At 38.0% G+C, this 17,247-nt stretch overlaps 1 protein-coding gene across 1 annotated transcript in view; it reads right to left on the bottom strand.

Annotated features, from left to right (window-relative positions):
• LOC113114262 (protocadherin Fat 2-like) overlaps positions 1–16,244 on the bottom strand; it is a 45,299-nt gene extending 29,055 nt beyond the window's left edge. Inside the window, exons 1-8 of the mRNA XM_026281136.1 lie at positions 16,017–16,244; positions 9,704–12,988; positions 7,744–8,055; positions 5,930–5,988; positions 4,605–4,916; positions 3,192–3,402; positions 733–872; positions 281–556 (exon numbers count right to left, since the gene is read on the bottom strand). Coding sequence (XP_026136921.1) covers positions 281–556; positions 733–872; positions 3,192–3,402; positions 4,605–4,916; positions 5,930–5,988; positions 7,744–8,055; positions 9,704–12,959 — 4,566 coding nt within the window. The 5' untranslated portion in view covers positions 12,960–12,988; positions 16,017–16,244. The remainder of the gene's footprint in view (positions 1–280; positions 557–732; positions 873–3,191; positions 3,403–4,604; positions 4,917–5,929; positions 5,989–7,743; positions 8,056–9,703; positions 12,989–16,016) is intronic.
• Between the last annotated feature and the right edge of the window lie 1,003 nt (positions 16,245–17,247).

Here is a 17,247-nt window from a genome sequence, read left to right as displayed (position 1 = left end):
CCTACATTTTTTTTTTCTCTTTTAGGTGCTTAATTGAGGTCAGGAATGTTTCAGGAATGTGGATTTATGGTCTTCCCTGTGCTGTGACCCCATCTATATCATTATGTCGGGGACTCGAGATGATTAAATGAATTCTAATATTATTCAACTGGAAAATTTACCAAATGTTTTCATGCCCATTTAATCAGAGCTTGTCTATAATTGAAACAGATTGCACTGGCTACTATTTACATAAGACATTGAGATGAGTCTAGATGAGTCAAGTCAGGTGTCTCTTTACCATCACAATCAGAGTATGAGTGGAGATGGTCTCATAGTCTAGCTCCTCTTTAATGACAAGCACACCGCTCCTTTGGTCCAGGTGAAAGTATGTGAGGCTGTCTGGGTTAAGGCTGCTGTGGATGGAGTAATAAAGTCCACTGTTGGCATCTGCATCATGGGCACTGATGCGAAGGATCTCCATCCATGGAGACGTGTCCTCTGGCACTCTCACCTCATAGAGGCTCTTCAAGAACATGGGCCGATGTTCATTTATATCCACTACTTGAATGTAGGCCTAAGAGAAGAAAGCCAAACCAATACACTCTCAGTTGTCCATTTGCATAAAGTGAGACATATTAATATGCTGATCTGATAACAATGATACATCTTTCATCTTGCATTCTGTTTGCACACTATGAATTTATTGACTCTGCATTAATTGTGTGATGGATTTGGAATGTGTGCTCATACCTGAGTGGTTATGGCCTGAAATCCATCTGTGACTCTGACTGTTAAGTTGTAATGAGATTTTCTGCCTGCATCCAGACGTCTAGCTTTCACAATGCTTCCGGTGTTCTTCTCAATGTAGAAGTCCTGCTCTTCATCACCACCTAAAGTAAAGTATAACATTAGTTATTGGTTAGATCAGTGGTTCTCAACCCATCGGTCTGAGGTTTGTTCTGAACTAACCATGTAAATGCAACCACAAAAAAGGCTTGTCAACTTTAAAAACACTTACCATGTATTATACTCATCAAAGGGCATGTATTCGAACAAACTTTATGGTGCTTATTCATTTGTTGCTTCTCTAGCTGGCCTATTAATCATTGTTTATGTGTTTTAATTACTATTCAATTAATATTATTTAAATGCATGCATTTCAATATTACATAATTACAACAGTCCATAAAAATAATAGTTTATTACGTTTGTAATCAGACTAGTGCTTTTAATTATAAATGTATGTAACAATGTAGCTTCATTTTTGGACTATATGCATGCTTTCTGTATTACTGACTGCTAATATTAATATTAATAATATTATAATTCAATATTATATTAATATGATGAAGATTAATGAATTATAGTGTATGATTTTAAGAAAATTGTTGTGTACTTTTGCATTGTTCTTTGTAGGTCAACAATCACTGTCCAACATAAATCTGCTGCATTAGAAAATAACATGTTAAGCACATCTGATGGTTTGCCATCAACACCTCTGAGTGAACCTCTGTGGGTGAACCCGTATGCATTACTTTAGGGCTGAGTAACATGAAGTGTTGTGACAGTTAGATTCAGGTGAACTGTAATAGATGTACAATCCTCTAAAAAACAAAAAGCCTTGATGAAAAGCACCAGCATACTGTAGATGTCACATTTCAGGGTATGGGTACCAATCATGCAAATTCTCTCTAACACCCACATGAGACTTTGTTGTTATGCCCATCCTGTTACAATAATGATAGAAAACAATGGCACTCCTATGGCACTATTCATCAGATCAGCACTATTGTTTAAGGGAAAATATTTGGCACATGCATAAAAAGACCAGACTTCTTACTCAGTGGGGGTAAATTCATGCTTGCTTTAACAGATGGTGGTTATTAAAAAATTCCACCTATTGAAGGCCCATTTTCCGGTCCTGATTTAATATAACTATATTTTCAGGTGTCTGTTCGCTGTGTTTATTTCCAAACTTTACAAAGCTTTCAAATGGATCTAGCTCTTTGCTGAAGATCAACCATTTCTAATACTGGCCTTGATGGAGGTTTTGAGATATATTCTGAAAAGCTGTCTGTTGATCTTTTTTGATGAACACATAATTGGCTTCTCATGGGCTGCTACAGTGAAACAAAGCCTTGAAACTTAATGATGAAAAGTCAGGGTTAGTGTTAAAGTTAAGCACATTAGAGATGCAATCATTCAACTTCTAACAAGCACTGCATTAAGATTCAGACCTATAATATTCTCTATATTTTTCCTGCTGTTTATGTAAATTATTGCTTTTAACATGAATGGTCCTAACATAAAACCATTATAGACTATTTAATGCTTTAATGAACAAATCAACTTTGCCCAGTTAATTCTGCCATGCAAAGTAATAATCCATAACTTATTACAATATCTACTTCTTTTTGTCATTGGTTTTCTTCCTAATTAAATAAGTGTGGGGTTTACAGACTAGCACTTTTAATTATACATTTATGTAATCACATCACTTCAAACTGTCTAGCTTCATTTATCAAGTACAGAATCAAATTAAAAATCATAATTAAAAGCACAAAGTGAAACCACTTCTATGACCTAACGTTAATAAATCACAAAATTATGCATCACGAATTCCGAGCTATGTGTATGTTATCTGAAATGTATGACTCCGGGTCTCATATCAAAGAGTCTTTTTCATCAGACTGACCCAGTCTTCTGGTTAAAATATAATGTGTTCGTATCTAAGAGTAAGATAACGAATGTAAATTAATGCCAGCCTCGCTGTCATCATATCAGAACCACGCTGAGATAAAACAAGATATGTAGCCAACAGGTGAACTTTTTTCCATGCTATTCATTTTCCCTCCCTACTACGAATGTTTGTGATTTATTTCCACTGAAGCTCATTTCTCTCGGAGTGAGTCTGCAGGGCTGAAGGTAAGAATGCGGGAGCAGAGTGAAGGTCAGGTTCAGCCCTTAACTGCAGGCGAATATGTGCTGCTTGCACGGCCACAGAGAGACTGATGGCAGGGCTGTGAGGAAGACAGCTCCTTTGGTGCTCTGGCTTATCATCTGAAGAAATGTGTCACTGTTAAGATTAGCATCCTGGCACAGAGAGGGACGCTATAGAATCACAGTGACCCCAGACCCCCTGCTGTACTGTACCATAATAGCCAACATCCTTACTGTTTGAGTTAAATTAATGATAGAGAGGGGCTTACCGATAATGTCATACAAGAGAAGGTCCTGCGGGATCTCCGTTCGGATGATTCCCACCATGTCAGTGACAGGATCTGTCTCCATCACCACGTAGTTAAAGGGGGGCTCATCAAAAGCCAGCACATCGGAGCTGGGCTCAGGTTGGGACTGCCATTCAACATGCAAACGGGCATCAGACATTCTTGGAGGACTGCCTTGATCTGTTGCTTGAATCTGTGAGAGTGAAAAAGAAAACGTGTATCTTTTTCCTTTTTGTTTAATTGGAATATAGCACATTATCTTTGTTGGCGTAAATTCTGTTAATGCTTGTAGAATGTTTAAGAATTATAACAATTTTTTTTTTATCAGAGTATGTTGCTTAAAAATTTCTTGCATTATTCTTGAAACATGACTTTTGAATTGTGAATTATTTACACTACTGATAACTTTTTTTATATAATTAGTTTTTTTTTTTTAAGAAAACAGCATTGGTAAGCTGTTTATTTGATTAAAAACACTTAGTAATGCAATACAATTGTGAAATATTATTACAATTTACAATAACTGTTTTCTACGTGAATATATTTTAAAATGTAATTTATTGATGTGACGTAAAGCTGCATTTTCAGCATCATTACGCCAGTCTTCAGTGTCACGTATTCTTTCAGAAATTTCTGTATCACAGTTTCCACAAAAATATTAAGCAGCACAACAGTTTTCTGATTTACTAATAATAACCACAAATTCTTGAACCACAAATCAGCCTATTCGAATGATTTCTGAAGGATCATGTTTAATGATGCTAAAAATTCAGCTTTCTCAATTGAAAAGTCATATTTCAAGAAAGATCATATTAATCTGTGGTATTTTATGCGATAAAACCTGAAAACAGAATTCTTATAACACTACTGAGAATTAAAAAAGCAATTATATATATATATATATATATATATATATATATATATATATATATATACCAACAAATATCACAATATCTTCCATAAAACTTTTGTGCTTAAAATCCAGCTTTGTCATTACAGTAATAAATAATGTAAAAAAAAAATACATTCAAATAGAAAACAGTTCCTTTAAATTGTAATAATAGTTCACAATCTTAGTTTCACTATATTTTTATCAAATAAAAGCAGTCTTAGTGAGCAGCAGAGACTTCAAATATCGTAAATATTCCAATAACTTTTGACCCTTAGTATAATTGTTTAAAAAAAATTACACCACATGTTTGATTGTGCCCCAAAACTGATAGTACTGCGACTCACATGGGTAAATAATATATGACACAACTGAAATATTTCTTGTCTAGTGAACAGAACTGTCTTAATGCATTTAAAAAAAAAAACTGATTCAAATGGTTGTTCTAAACCAAACTGTAAGATCTTGTCACTCTAAAAGTCCACCGTTCTAGTTTGTATTCGTACCGTCAGAATAGTGTAGTTGCCCCGAACAAACTCTCCTCTAGCTGTCACCACCCCAGTGTCAGGATGAATATCAAACCGATCCTCACTGCTGTCTTCCAGACTGTATTTGATCATGCCGTTGGGCCCCACATCGTCATCACGGGCCACCATCCTGTAGATCTCTTGAGGCTCAGCCGTGCTCTGCAGCTCCGGGAGTTTAACCTGGAAAAGCTTATGGCTGAACTGAGGGCTGTTATCATTCTCATCCAGGACTTCAATGACTACGGTAGCAGTGGAGCTTAATGGAGGGACCCCTTCATCTGATACCATGACCTAAACCACATCAAGAACATGTGCACAAATCAAAAACACATCTATCTTTAAATAAACACCTGTTTTACAGAGTATTTAAATCTTTGTTGCATGCACTTGTGAAATTTAAAAAAATGTTTAAATAGTTTTAGGTAACACTGTGTGACAGTAATTAATCAAACACAAGACAAACTAATAAAACTGACTCTTAGGTTCACTAAACTAAATTTTGCTTATACATTAAATAAATATGAAAAACAGAGATTTTTAATAACGAATAATACAAAAGTTCAAATATAAAATATTATAACTGCTATATTCTTTATATTTGCATTCACTGTAACCATATCCACAGAATTCATATCCATTTTACTTTCCATTAAACAACTTTTTATAAATAATTTTTGTTAGTTAAAATTAAGGAGAATTTTCATTTCCGTTTCAAATCAAATATAGTTTTTATTATTATCAAGTATTAACCACACTACAAATATGCTTAGTGTACTTCACCCAAATTGAAATGCTGTTACTTTTTATAGGATAAATTTCAAGTGAATGTTAATGCATTTCTTAACCTCACAAACAACAGTGCCATATCACATGATTCAAACTGATCACGATAAGCGAAACAGATAAACCAGTTTGTTGAAAAAAAAAAAAGTGATTCGTTTATAAATTGGACAGATCTGGTTCTCTGATTCAACACTGAGTCAATGATTCGGCCACAATGGATCTGAAGTTAAGAGGAGCACACTAGAGGAAATGATTATGAGTGAATCATTATACATTTCACTCAGAACTTGGCTTGGCTTCAGAAAACTTAAAATAAGTCATATGTACATTTATTATGCTTTTTGTCCCTTTGGAGCTTATGGACACTGTGAATTGTTGAGTAGCATAGACGCACCTGAATATTATTCACATGTTCTCCTTAATGTGTAACTTAACCGCAACATGTTCTCAGCAATCAGCCAGAGAAAGGCTCATGCCTGTGGTTCACGACCTAGTAAACAGAAGAACGCAAGTGTACCAACCTCAATGATATGCTCTGCTTTTTGTTCCCGGTCCAGGGGAGCAAGGGTGCTGATCACACCTAAACAAACACACAGGAAGAACAGACAGGTTGATCAATGCCACCACAGCTTCAGATGAATGGCACACCTGTTCGTTCACCCTAGGCTGCCCGTTTAACTTTTTCTTCCCACAGCTTTGTTTTTCAAGCTTTATTTGTTTTGTTCCACTGTTTATACTAGGTCAACCTGTGGTGTACAAGACATGGGAACAATGGTTATTATTTAAGTCTATGTCAGTGAGGATTTAGCCATCGCAGACGTAGACCAAAACACCAAGCTTCCCAGTTGCCAAGAAACTGACAGAAAATGAGCAATGGCTTAAGAGCCACTGAAGTGTTGTGAATTAGTACAAGAGGTTTTCAGACACTTTTATAAACTGGGTGTTAGGGGCTTGGTTAAGTGTGCTCCAAGGGTCAACAGCTGATTTCCAGCTAAGGATGGACAAAATGCACCAGTGACAGTGGTTTAACTCCACTGCAATAAACACTTAAGAGGGTCGTTTAGACAAGGGCTGGCAAGGACCCACAGTGTCTATCAACTTGTGCAGCACTCAAAACAAACCCTGCTGGGCTTTTATGACAGCCTGTATTTAGGCAGGCAATCCTGAAAGTGTGGTATTGGCATTAATGCCCACCTGTGGAAAGATCGCTTTATTGTGCATGGGACAATAGGCAATTGCATGGATTAAAAACACGTCTTTAGCACTTTCAACATGCAAAAAAAATTGACAAAGCAGGCCTTTTTATCTCATTTCTCATGTCTTAATCTCCTCTAGAGCAGTTGGCTTTTGATAATGTAAACTCCCAACCTACATAAGAAATATTTGGCTTGCCTACTTACTAGAAAGTGTTCATATTCGATTAATGCTATGTTTTAGTGGTGCTAAGCTGTTAAGGCAGTTAGCTTAGTCACAATGTTCATTCTAGTGATTAGTCATCTAAGTCCGTCCTGTCCTGACATGGAGTGCCAAAAAAACTCTAGTCCCTTTAGCCCTGAGGGAAGCAAGCTAAACCGCACTCATGTGTGATTTGTTGCGGTCTCTGCTGGCTCTTGAGATGTAGCATTGATTATATTACACTTTTATATCCATTTAGCATTCTCCTTGATCCTCCTGGACTCTACAGTGCATACAATATTCATAGAGATCTCTTTTAAAAGTAATGCTTCACACCGGTTGGGTTTTTGACAGAACTTTTCACCTCAAGCTTCCAGCCAAACCGCCAGCACCATAACAATGCAAATGCAAACATGCAAATTTTTTAAACATCTATAAATGAACATTTCAGTGTGGTAGATCCTTCATATAACACAACCCAACCCCCTGTCTTCTTTGTAATCCTTGACTATTAGCTCAGGGTGGGGCGTACGAAACAACAAAGAGATGGGACTTAGTGAAGACAAGTGTGAGCTTGCAACGCTGGTTAATGCAGTTTTAATTTTCATATCTAGTGCTCAAAGGCTAGGTCGAGCTGCAAAAAAGGGTCAGAGGTGTTATGGTTTTTGTGACTCTGTGGGCCTGCTTAACAACTGTCCTCACCCTTGACATAAAATGACACACACTGATCACAGTATTCACAGTAATTAGAGGTCCTATTCATTGAGCCCTTCATGAGGCATACCACACTTACATAAATAATGTGTTTAGACACGTTTTATCAATCCATCAAAGATTGCATGACATGAATCACCAACTTGTGCCATTTCATCATTCTCATAAAAAGCCAAAACTGATAAACAAGTACTTTCTGACGGACCCTTTGAAATATAGCGTTTACCTGTTTTTGCGTCAATGGTGAAATACACTCGTTGCGAATCTAGGATCTGGAAAGCAAGCTTCCCCTCAGAGGACTTGTCCATGTCTGTGGCAGATACTTTTAACACAGATTTGTCCTTTGGCAAATTCTCTTGTACTGAGCCAAAGTAGACAGGCTGGGACAGCTCAGGGGGATTGTCATTAATATCCCAAACTTCAATGTAGACCTCGGTCCAGGATACCAGTGGTACAGTGCCCAGATCTTTTGCATAAACTGTCAGCCAGTAGTGTGGCACGGCTTCACGATCCAGAAGGCCTGCGGTCTGAATAACACCTGCAAAATGTAATTGTTTCAGTATCACTAACTGATAGCAACAGCAATACCCTGCACATTTAACAATAAATATGTTCTTCTCTTCATATAATGTTAAACATTCGGTCATACATTATTTTAAGTCTCACTATTAAGTAGTTGGTTATTGGCATGCATATTACTAGCATATCAGCTGTTTACTAGTACTTATAAAGCACATATTCATGCCTTATCCTGCATGACCATATTTTAACTCCCTTAACCCTACACTGTAAAAAATTTATTGTTGTTTTTACAAAAACTTTTTGGCAGCTGTGGTTGCCAGAATAATTTTGTAAAAATACAGAAAACTGTAAACACATTTACGTCAAAAACTGTTAATTTTACAATATAAAGCTGTAATTTACAAACAAGAAAATGTGAATATAAACCAGTAAATTCAACAACACACAAAATTTAATCTGTTTTGTACCTTGAAAATACTGACAACCACCATAATAATAAAGATGGTACTGTATAAGAGAAAGCCACATGAAGTATCAAAGCTCATCACAAGTAGCTTCACCACAAGCAGAAGTATATATTAACATATAGAAGGTGCACATTTATGGAAACACAAAACACCATCATGGTAACACACGTGATACTTAAATAATGCAAAAAACTTTCATTAAGCAACAGAAGATGTAACATAAAGCTCAAATGTACATAACTGATAACAAGAACTATTTAAAAACATGATTATTTAAACAAAATACTTTCAAACGTGGAGTGTCACGCAGGGAATTCTGGGAATATCAGTTTACAGTTTTAGACTGTAAATTATACATTGATTTGTTCTTTTTTTACTTCTAAAAGCTGTATAATTAACAGAATTTTACTGTAAATTTACATTAAATGCTTTGTTAGATCTTTTACAGTTTTTCCCTGTATATAGTACGGGAACTTACTGTTAACCTATTATTAGTTTTTTTCCGTAGCGTTTTTACAAAATTTTACAGTTAAAATTACACTTATTTTTTACAGTGTACCCCATACCTAAACTTAAAGGGATAGCTCACCCAAAAATGACAATTCTGTCATTACTTACTCACCCTCATGTCATTCTAAACCCATAACACCTTCATTCATCTTCGGAACACAAATTAAGATATTTTTAATGAAATCCGAGAGCTTTCTGACTCTCCATAAACACCAAAACAACTACCATGTTCTAGGCCCAGAAAGGTAGTAAGTACATCACTGAAATAGCCCATGTGACATCTGTGGTTCAGCCTTAATTTTTATGTCCATGTGACATACGTGATCTCATTCATCAGTGAACCACTGATGTCACATAGACTATTTTAACAATATCCTTACTTCCTTTTCTTGGCCAGTTCAACCACTTCATCGTACAATGTGCACAAGATCTGCAAAACTCATCCCAGTGATTATGTAATCTTAACGCTAAATGGCTAATATCCTCCAACATGCAGGAAAAAGCTATGTATCATTTTGTCTTTACATATGTATGGAATGCGTAATGTCTGATCTGTAAATGTTTGAACATGCATTGGTGATCCTACATTCTTAAGGCAGGTGCTGTAATAGAAAAGGTCAGCAATATCCATGACGTATTTTTCTATCTAGGTAAAGCATGTGAGATGTGTTGTAATCAAAATCATACCTGTTTCTTCATCAATTGTGAAGACGCCAAGCCCTGAGCCATCATGGATGTAATATCTGACTACTCCATCTCGTCCCAGGTCGTTATCTACAGCGGTTAGTGTCAGTACTGAGGTTCCTACTGTAGCATCCTCCATTACGGCTGTGTTATGCACAAACTCGGTGAAGAGGGGCCGGTTCAGGTTTTCGTTTACATCTAACACTTCAACCTCGATGAAACACGAAGATGATAAAGACCGGGGCTTTCCGTGGTCTACAGCTCGAACTGTTAGATTATAAAACTGCTGCTTCTCAAAGTCCAGTTCATGCTCCAGAGTCAAGGACCCTGTGGATGTATCCAGGAAAAAGGTCCCTGCTTCGCTGTTCTTTAGGTTGTAACTTATGAGACCTCCGCTATCCAGATCTAAATCAAAGCTTTCAACCCATAACAGCACTGTGCCTGGAGGAAAATCCTCAGGAACTTTGATCCTGTAGATAGTAGGTACAAACTTTGGAGGATTGTCATTGATGTCCTCCAGCACAACCACTAACTCTGTAAATGAGAAAAGCTGTGGGTCCAGTTTGGCTTGATCTCTGGCCTCAATTGTTATGTCGTATCTGCTAAAGGTCTCTCTGTCTAAAGGCCCAGTTACCTTCACCACCCCTGTGACTTCATCAATCTTGAACAAATCGGTAAAGGTTAGCAATGAAAATGTAAATGCCCCATTGTCTTCAGAGTCAAAATCGGCTGCACTGACTTTGAATATGCTTTTGTCAACCTCCGTGTTTTCCGGGATGTTCACAACATATCTTGGCTGAGAAAATAACGGAGGATTATCATTTGCATCAAGAACGTTAATGGCAAGAAGCTTCCATGTAGAGGATTGTGGAGATCCCAGGTCAAACACGGTTATGTTTAGAATGTAAAACTCTTTTTGCTCTCTATCCAAAGCACTGATTACCTTCAGTTCACCTGTGTCCATGTCAATAGTAAAACATCCATCCTCATTTCCACTAGAAATTGCATAGACAAGTTTTGCGTTAAAGCCAGAGTCATTGTCAGTGGCATTAAACTGCAACACAGATCTATCAAGAGCAAAGTCTTCCCTGATATCAATCGAGCTTGGTGTGCCTGTGACAAACTTTGGAGAGTGCTGGTTAATTATATGAACGTCTGAGATATACTCTTCTTCTTTGGCGTTGAGAGACGGCTTAAATGACTCAATAAGCTTCTCTGTCAACTGCCTTGTAATTCCAGTCTCCTCGCAATGTATGCTGGCGACTTCGCCCTTGCTTGTGATACGCACTGTCACAGTGTTGGGGTCAGAACTATATTGGCCATCTGTTGCTGTTATTTTAAGTATATATAAAGGATGTTCTGTGCCTTCGTCCATTGAGGGAATTTCCTTATCAAGTTTGATAGAGCCAGAAACAGGGTTAAGTTTAAACAGTCCATCATCATTCCCAGACTCTATCCTGTATATAATGTGCTGTAGCTCATCCAGATCGAGTGCTGACATCTCTGCAATAGTTTCCCCTACAGCAAAGTCTTGGGGTATGGAGGCATTGCATGCCACCCGCTCAAACACTGGAACATTGTCATTGACGTTGGTCATGGTGATGGTTGCGGAGCATTCGCTTACCCTGTTAAAAGGGCTTCCGCTATCAGAGGCCCAGATTCTCAGGTGGTACCATCTCTTCATAAGCTCATAATCGAACTCCTGAGAGGTTGAAATCACACCGGTCAGTGGGTCTATATTGAAAGGAACTGGACTTGTGTTTGCTATAGAGTATGTTACAAAACCATTGTTATCTTTGTCCACATCAATAGCAGAGACAGTCAAGATGCTTGTTCCGATCGGGATGTTTTCAGGCAGAGAAGCCTGGTATGAGGGCAATGTGAACCTGGGGGCATTATCGTTTTCATCAATTATATCCACAACGACACGGGTAAATGCTTCTCCATCATTTACTGTGACATCAAACTCATAGTGAGAGTGCTTTTCAAAGTCAAGAGTCTGAGAAGTCACTATCACACCAGTTTTGCCACTGATTTTGAATTTATAGCTATCTGGGTTTTCTTTGATGCTGTAGGTTATATTTTTGAAACTCAAACCTACAGATACTCGGACTACATGACTTTTGGGAGGAGAAAATTCACTGAGAGTGACGTAATAGAGTTCTTGCTCGAATGCCAAAGGTTTAACTTGAGAAGGAGGAGGTATATGCACAGTTTTTATTGGTGTTAGCAAAGGAGGGTTTCTTCTGTCTTTGGCTTGAAGAGAAATGTTTAGTCCAAATTGGTTTTGCGACCAATCAATCAATTGTGTTGAGACCAGTTGAAAGCCACCATCATGCAACGTTGATGGAATAATCTGAAAGCACTTCAGCGGATCCCCTTCAACTATACTTAAAGATGCCACTTTTTCCTTCTCCTTGGGCTCCGTTTTGATGTTTACACTTATTTTGTCGTCATCCGTCTGTGGAGTCGCTGCAATGGTGGGTGTGACGAGGGTAAAGTTTTCTGTCACATTTTGTACGGCCACAACAACCTTCGCCACATTTCCAAACTTCTGCACACCAGAGATTTTCTTTGTCCTGTCCTCTGCCAGCACAGTCAGCTCATACCTGTCTTGACTGGTGTCAAGCGTCTTGATAAGTGTAACGGTCCCTGTGAACGGATCAACGGCAAAGGGGTGTGATCTAGTGGTGAATGAGTAATAAAATTCTGCGTTGCTGCCAATATCAGCATCTGTTGCACTCACTCTCACCAGACTCGACTTAATCGGTGTGTCTTCTTTGATTAGAGCATGATAAGAGGCAGGGTAGAAGAGCGGTTTCAGATCATTTGTGTCAAGCACTTGGATCGATACCTTAGTTCTAGCTCGGTTGTCAAAGGTGCTTTCGGTAGCCTCAACGGTGAGAGTGTAAATGTCTCGTACCTCTCTGTTTAGCACAGCTGAGTAACTGCTTCGGGTTTTGATTCTCAGAAAGCAGAAATCTCCTATGGTTACCTCCTCGGCTTTAAAAAGGCCATCATCATCACCAGAGACAATCTTGTACTTAACGTCCCAGAAAGGATCAGATAGTATGATGCCCATTCGGACCGGGCTCTCCGTATAGGTCCTTGGGGCAGAGTTCTCATAAATGCTGGCATTATATAAATGATGGGTGAACCTCAGCAGAGAGTTGTCTTTAACCAGGCTCCCTTGACATCTGGTTAGCATTCCTAGGACTGCTATGACATTGAGAATTATGGCTGTGTCTGTGAAAGCCATTCTCACTGTCTCAACCTGGACCCGCAGACCTGAAAAGAAGGGGGGAAAAAATTAAAAACTGCCAAGTAGACCACAGCATGGTTTTACCATGAACCAATATGCCAAAGTAATATTACAATGACCTTTATCTAACCACATACCGAAACTAAATAGCACAAAACACATACACACATTCATCTCATTGTCTGTTCGACCTTGTGAAAGACCATAGCCAGGTATTTTTTGTCCCGTTTTGACATGCCTTGACAAGCAACATTACATTGTTTAACTGTGAGAAGAACACCAGAACATTTAGACCAGGTGATACATTTTCACATGGTTGAGCCAGTTTTCTTTAACTACAAGTCAACTACAATAAGCATATGAAAACGGGTTTAGTAACTTACGAACTAAACTACATTGGGTGGCTATTCAAATCGGGTACCAAAATTATTTATTTTGGGGATGCCTGATATTGAGCTTCCCTTTCCCTCTTGTTCGACAGCAATTTTAGAGACAAGATTTAACCCAATATTTAATTTCACACCCAGCTTCTTTATTTTTTAATAAACACAAAAACAATTATGTTAACACTTTAGCATAAGGACCAGTTTTCACTATTAACAAGTGCGTATTAACATGCCTATTATTGACATATTGGCCTTTTATTAGTACTTATAAAGCACATATTTAGCATGAACATATTCTACATCCCTAATCCTAACCAATGCCTTAAAATTAAAAACTACCTTACTAACTGTTAATAAGCAGAACATTTAGGAGTTTGGGGCAAAAGTCAAATTAAATGGTTTGTTAATGGACAGAATTGGATCTTAAAATAAATTGTGACCATATATTTTTGCTTTGGAGCCATGCAAATCCATTTCTTTATTTTATTTAATTTTTTTTAAATGTTTTGTTAAATTAGCTTGAATTTCAAATATTAAGATATTTCAAATGTTTTTACTTAAAAAATATTGTATTGCATTAACCCCCTAAAATGGATTGATATGATTTAACAACAATACACTGTGTGAGACTGTAAAGAATTTAAAAAGCAAGCTGAACTAATTTTATGCTTATTTAAACTATTATTCTCTGTCAGTCTGCTGGTTATTTCTGTAGATGTATGATAACAGATCTAACTGCCATAAATCTCTCAAGATGGGGGTGGGGGGGTGGGGGGGGTGTAGCCATATTTCCCAGAACAGGATAGAGGTAGTAACAGAGAATTAATCTGTCCCATACCGGTTAGACTTCAATAAAACCTGCATTTCTGTGTGGGTTTCAGGAACAATACATCTGAACTCTTTTGAAATCTGATGAAATCCAACAGGTAAGAGTTGTGAAATCCCTCAGGGTGAGTCTGTTAGCAGTAGGATGTGCAGTGTGCTGCTCTCACAGATACCTGCCGCCACACGTTCAACCAGGCGGCACACACTCGGATCAGGTTTCACAATCAGTTCTCACTTTGCCAGTTATGTTAGATTTAATGACATTTAAGGATACTGTGAACAGTTCAGCAGTGCTTGGACGTCTTCTAATGGTACTAAATCAAATTTTACATGCAGCAAGTACTAATAACACTCAAGAAAGTCACACCAAAGCAAACTGCAGCATGTGTTTAAAACATGCATACTGTAAGCCACAAGTAAGCCAACAAAGTGTAGTCTTCAACTATTGCACATTCTGCAATTTTTCATACTCTACACGAGTTCTTGTTACTTTCCCTGCACGATCATTGCTTTGTGGCGCATGGATTACTGTAGGATTATACTAGCTCTTGCTGTTGGTTTATTGTTTGCAAAAGTTGTGGCCAGAGCCAAGCATCAACATGCCCAAAGATGCGTCATCTTTTAACAGAAGAGCTCGGCTGTTAGTACGGATGACGCAGAATTGAACTTCCTCCCAAAAAAAACCTGCTAATTAGATTATGATAAATGCAGTTATCTTTGTTTAAAGCAAAGCAATGATTACAAGCCTTTTCTGTCGTATTCTATCAGAGATAAAAGATTAAATCCTTTTTTTAAAAAAAATACAAATACAAATCTTTACAACATTTTCTTGTGTGAGCTAGTTCCCCATCTGTCAAATGGATACTTAAGTGAGGACCTCACATAAATTTCCTCACATGCACACCTAGTGCCACAGGGAGGCAATTATCTAAATTGCTAGGAGGACTTCAGAGTATGGATAGTTTAGACAAATAGCTTAAACCCAGTTTACCTGGACCTGGACATTTAAGGTGACCACCTTCTTGCTATCGTAAAGCTGTCCACCTTCATCTATAACCACCTTCTACCACAAAATGTTCAGTATGTAAATCAACTCAGTGTTCATTATATAATCTCTTTGAGCACACCACGTTAAAGGCCTTGATGGATGAGATGTGAAATGCTGTGTATTTAGGAAGAAATAATATTGGCCGAGATTACCTTAGGCCCCAGTCAAAATGTATTAGAACAGAGGAGAGCTTCTGTCTGTGTTTTAGACGACAAGTCGAACATTTTAATTAACAATAATAATATAAAAATAATATTCGTATGTGCCTTAACAACTCTTTTTTTTTATAAACACACAGACCTGTGAAATTCACTTGCACAGTCTTTACATTAGTAATTACTAGCACCTTTTTGTTTGTACCAACATTTAAAATACTTTTAATTGTATATAGAACATGAAAAACACTTTATTTTAAAGTCCAATTCATGGATATTACTATCATATTGGCTGTTTATTAGTACTTTATAAAGCACATATTAATGCCTTATTCTGCATGACCAAACTTCTTAAACCTTAACTTAAGTACTACCTTATTAACTATTAATAAACAGAAAATTAGGAGTATATTTAGGCAAAATTTAGTAGTAAGAATTGGACCTTAAAATACAGTGTGATAACACATTTGCTTAACTGCAACATTTCTTAACAACCTGACTGCAGCCCAAAGAAATGCTTACCACAGCAAAATAGTAATATTTATTAAATCCCACAAAGCAAACACACTTTTGGATCAGAAATGAGGCAAAGGAGTTGAGCAAACTGACACCGCATGCCTTTGACAACTCAGAAACTCACCTGAGGTCCTCGACTGCTGCTATGCATAAAACTTTTCAGAAAGTCCTCAAACCTTTGGCATGACAGTATTCCAGCACGGAAATAAATCGAATCCCTTTTCATCCATAATGAACAGCAAAAATCTGCCAGAAAAGCCAGTATTGACGGTTCCAGCTAATTTAGCATGTTCACGAGACTAAAGAGTTGCAAGTCTGTTGAGACACCTCATTCCCTGAGGAATCAGGTTGATCTTCTCCTCCCCAATCCTGATGACATCGTCCCTCCCTCTGAAACCCTCCCCCTGCCCTAAACTCAGCCCAACACCCGTCCACCATCAGCCGGGAACACAGATTGGAGGACCCTTTCTCTCTCTTTGTTTTAGCCTTTGGGCGAGGTAGGTCTCCAAGTTTTACACACAGTCCCGTTCAAAGTAAACACACAGCTCACAGGTTTCATATTGCTGAGTACAGTGCAGAGTCTCTAATGCATTGTGCTAGATGGAGTCACCTCAATGCTTTTGAAGTCTGTGGACAAAATACTGAAACAGACTTAAGAAAATCAGTGGCTGACTAACTCTCAAAATCTAAACATGAAACCGCTCCAACGGATACCAGAAGGCAATTACCTATTATTGGTGTTAGCGCTACTGCTAACAGCCTGAAGCATGTAGTCTTTGTTCAACTGTTATGTAAACAGAGATCACCGTTCACACTCAGGCAGTGTAATGCGTATCATGTTGAGACGCAAGGTGATCAGCATTTCTTTAGCAGATTCCTCAATTAAAAGTTCTCCACAGTCACGGACCGAAACTGTACGTTGGGGTACAACAGCACTTTTTTGGACCAGAGATGATGTAAACAGACCCCACTCTCAGTGCCAAGACCTGCCGTGGAGCGAGAGAGGATGAGCACATGGAGCAGGCACGGCCCACAAATAAGACTCAACAGACGGTGGGCACCGGGCCACAGGCAGCAGGTGGACTTTGCCGAAGTGCATTTTGAGGATGAAGTGAAAAATGTGCAACCCTAAGGGCACGAGATAGAGCCACATGCATCTATATTTCGAAACGCTGCTTATTTGGACAGTTTTGTGAGTCGATTAAGCATGTACACATCAGTATTTAGTGACATCCTGTCTTTTGCAAGTTTGTGGACTCACATAATTTCACACCATATCTTGATAATGGATCAATCATCACCTGCAAAATGCAAGGAAGGAAATCAAACCCGTTAATCATAGGATCCACAAGGTA

This window comes from Carassius auratus, chromosome 14, assembly GCF_003368295.1.
Source record: "Carassius auratus strain Wakin chromosome 14, ASM336829v1, whole genome shotgun sequence".
In the NCBI taxonomy this organism is placed as follows: Eukaryota; Metazoa; Chordata; class Actinopteri; order Cypriniformes; family Cyprinidae; genus Carassius; species Carassius auratus.
This window is presented reverse-complemented; position numbering and strand designations above follow the sequence as displayed.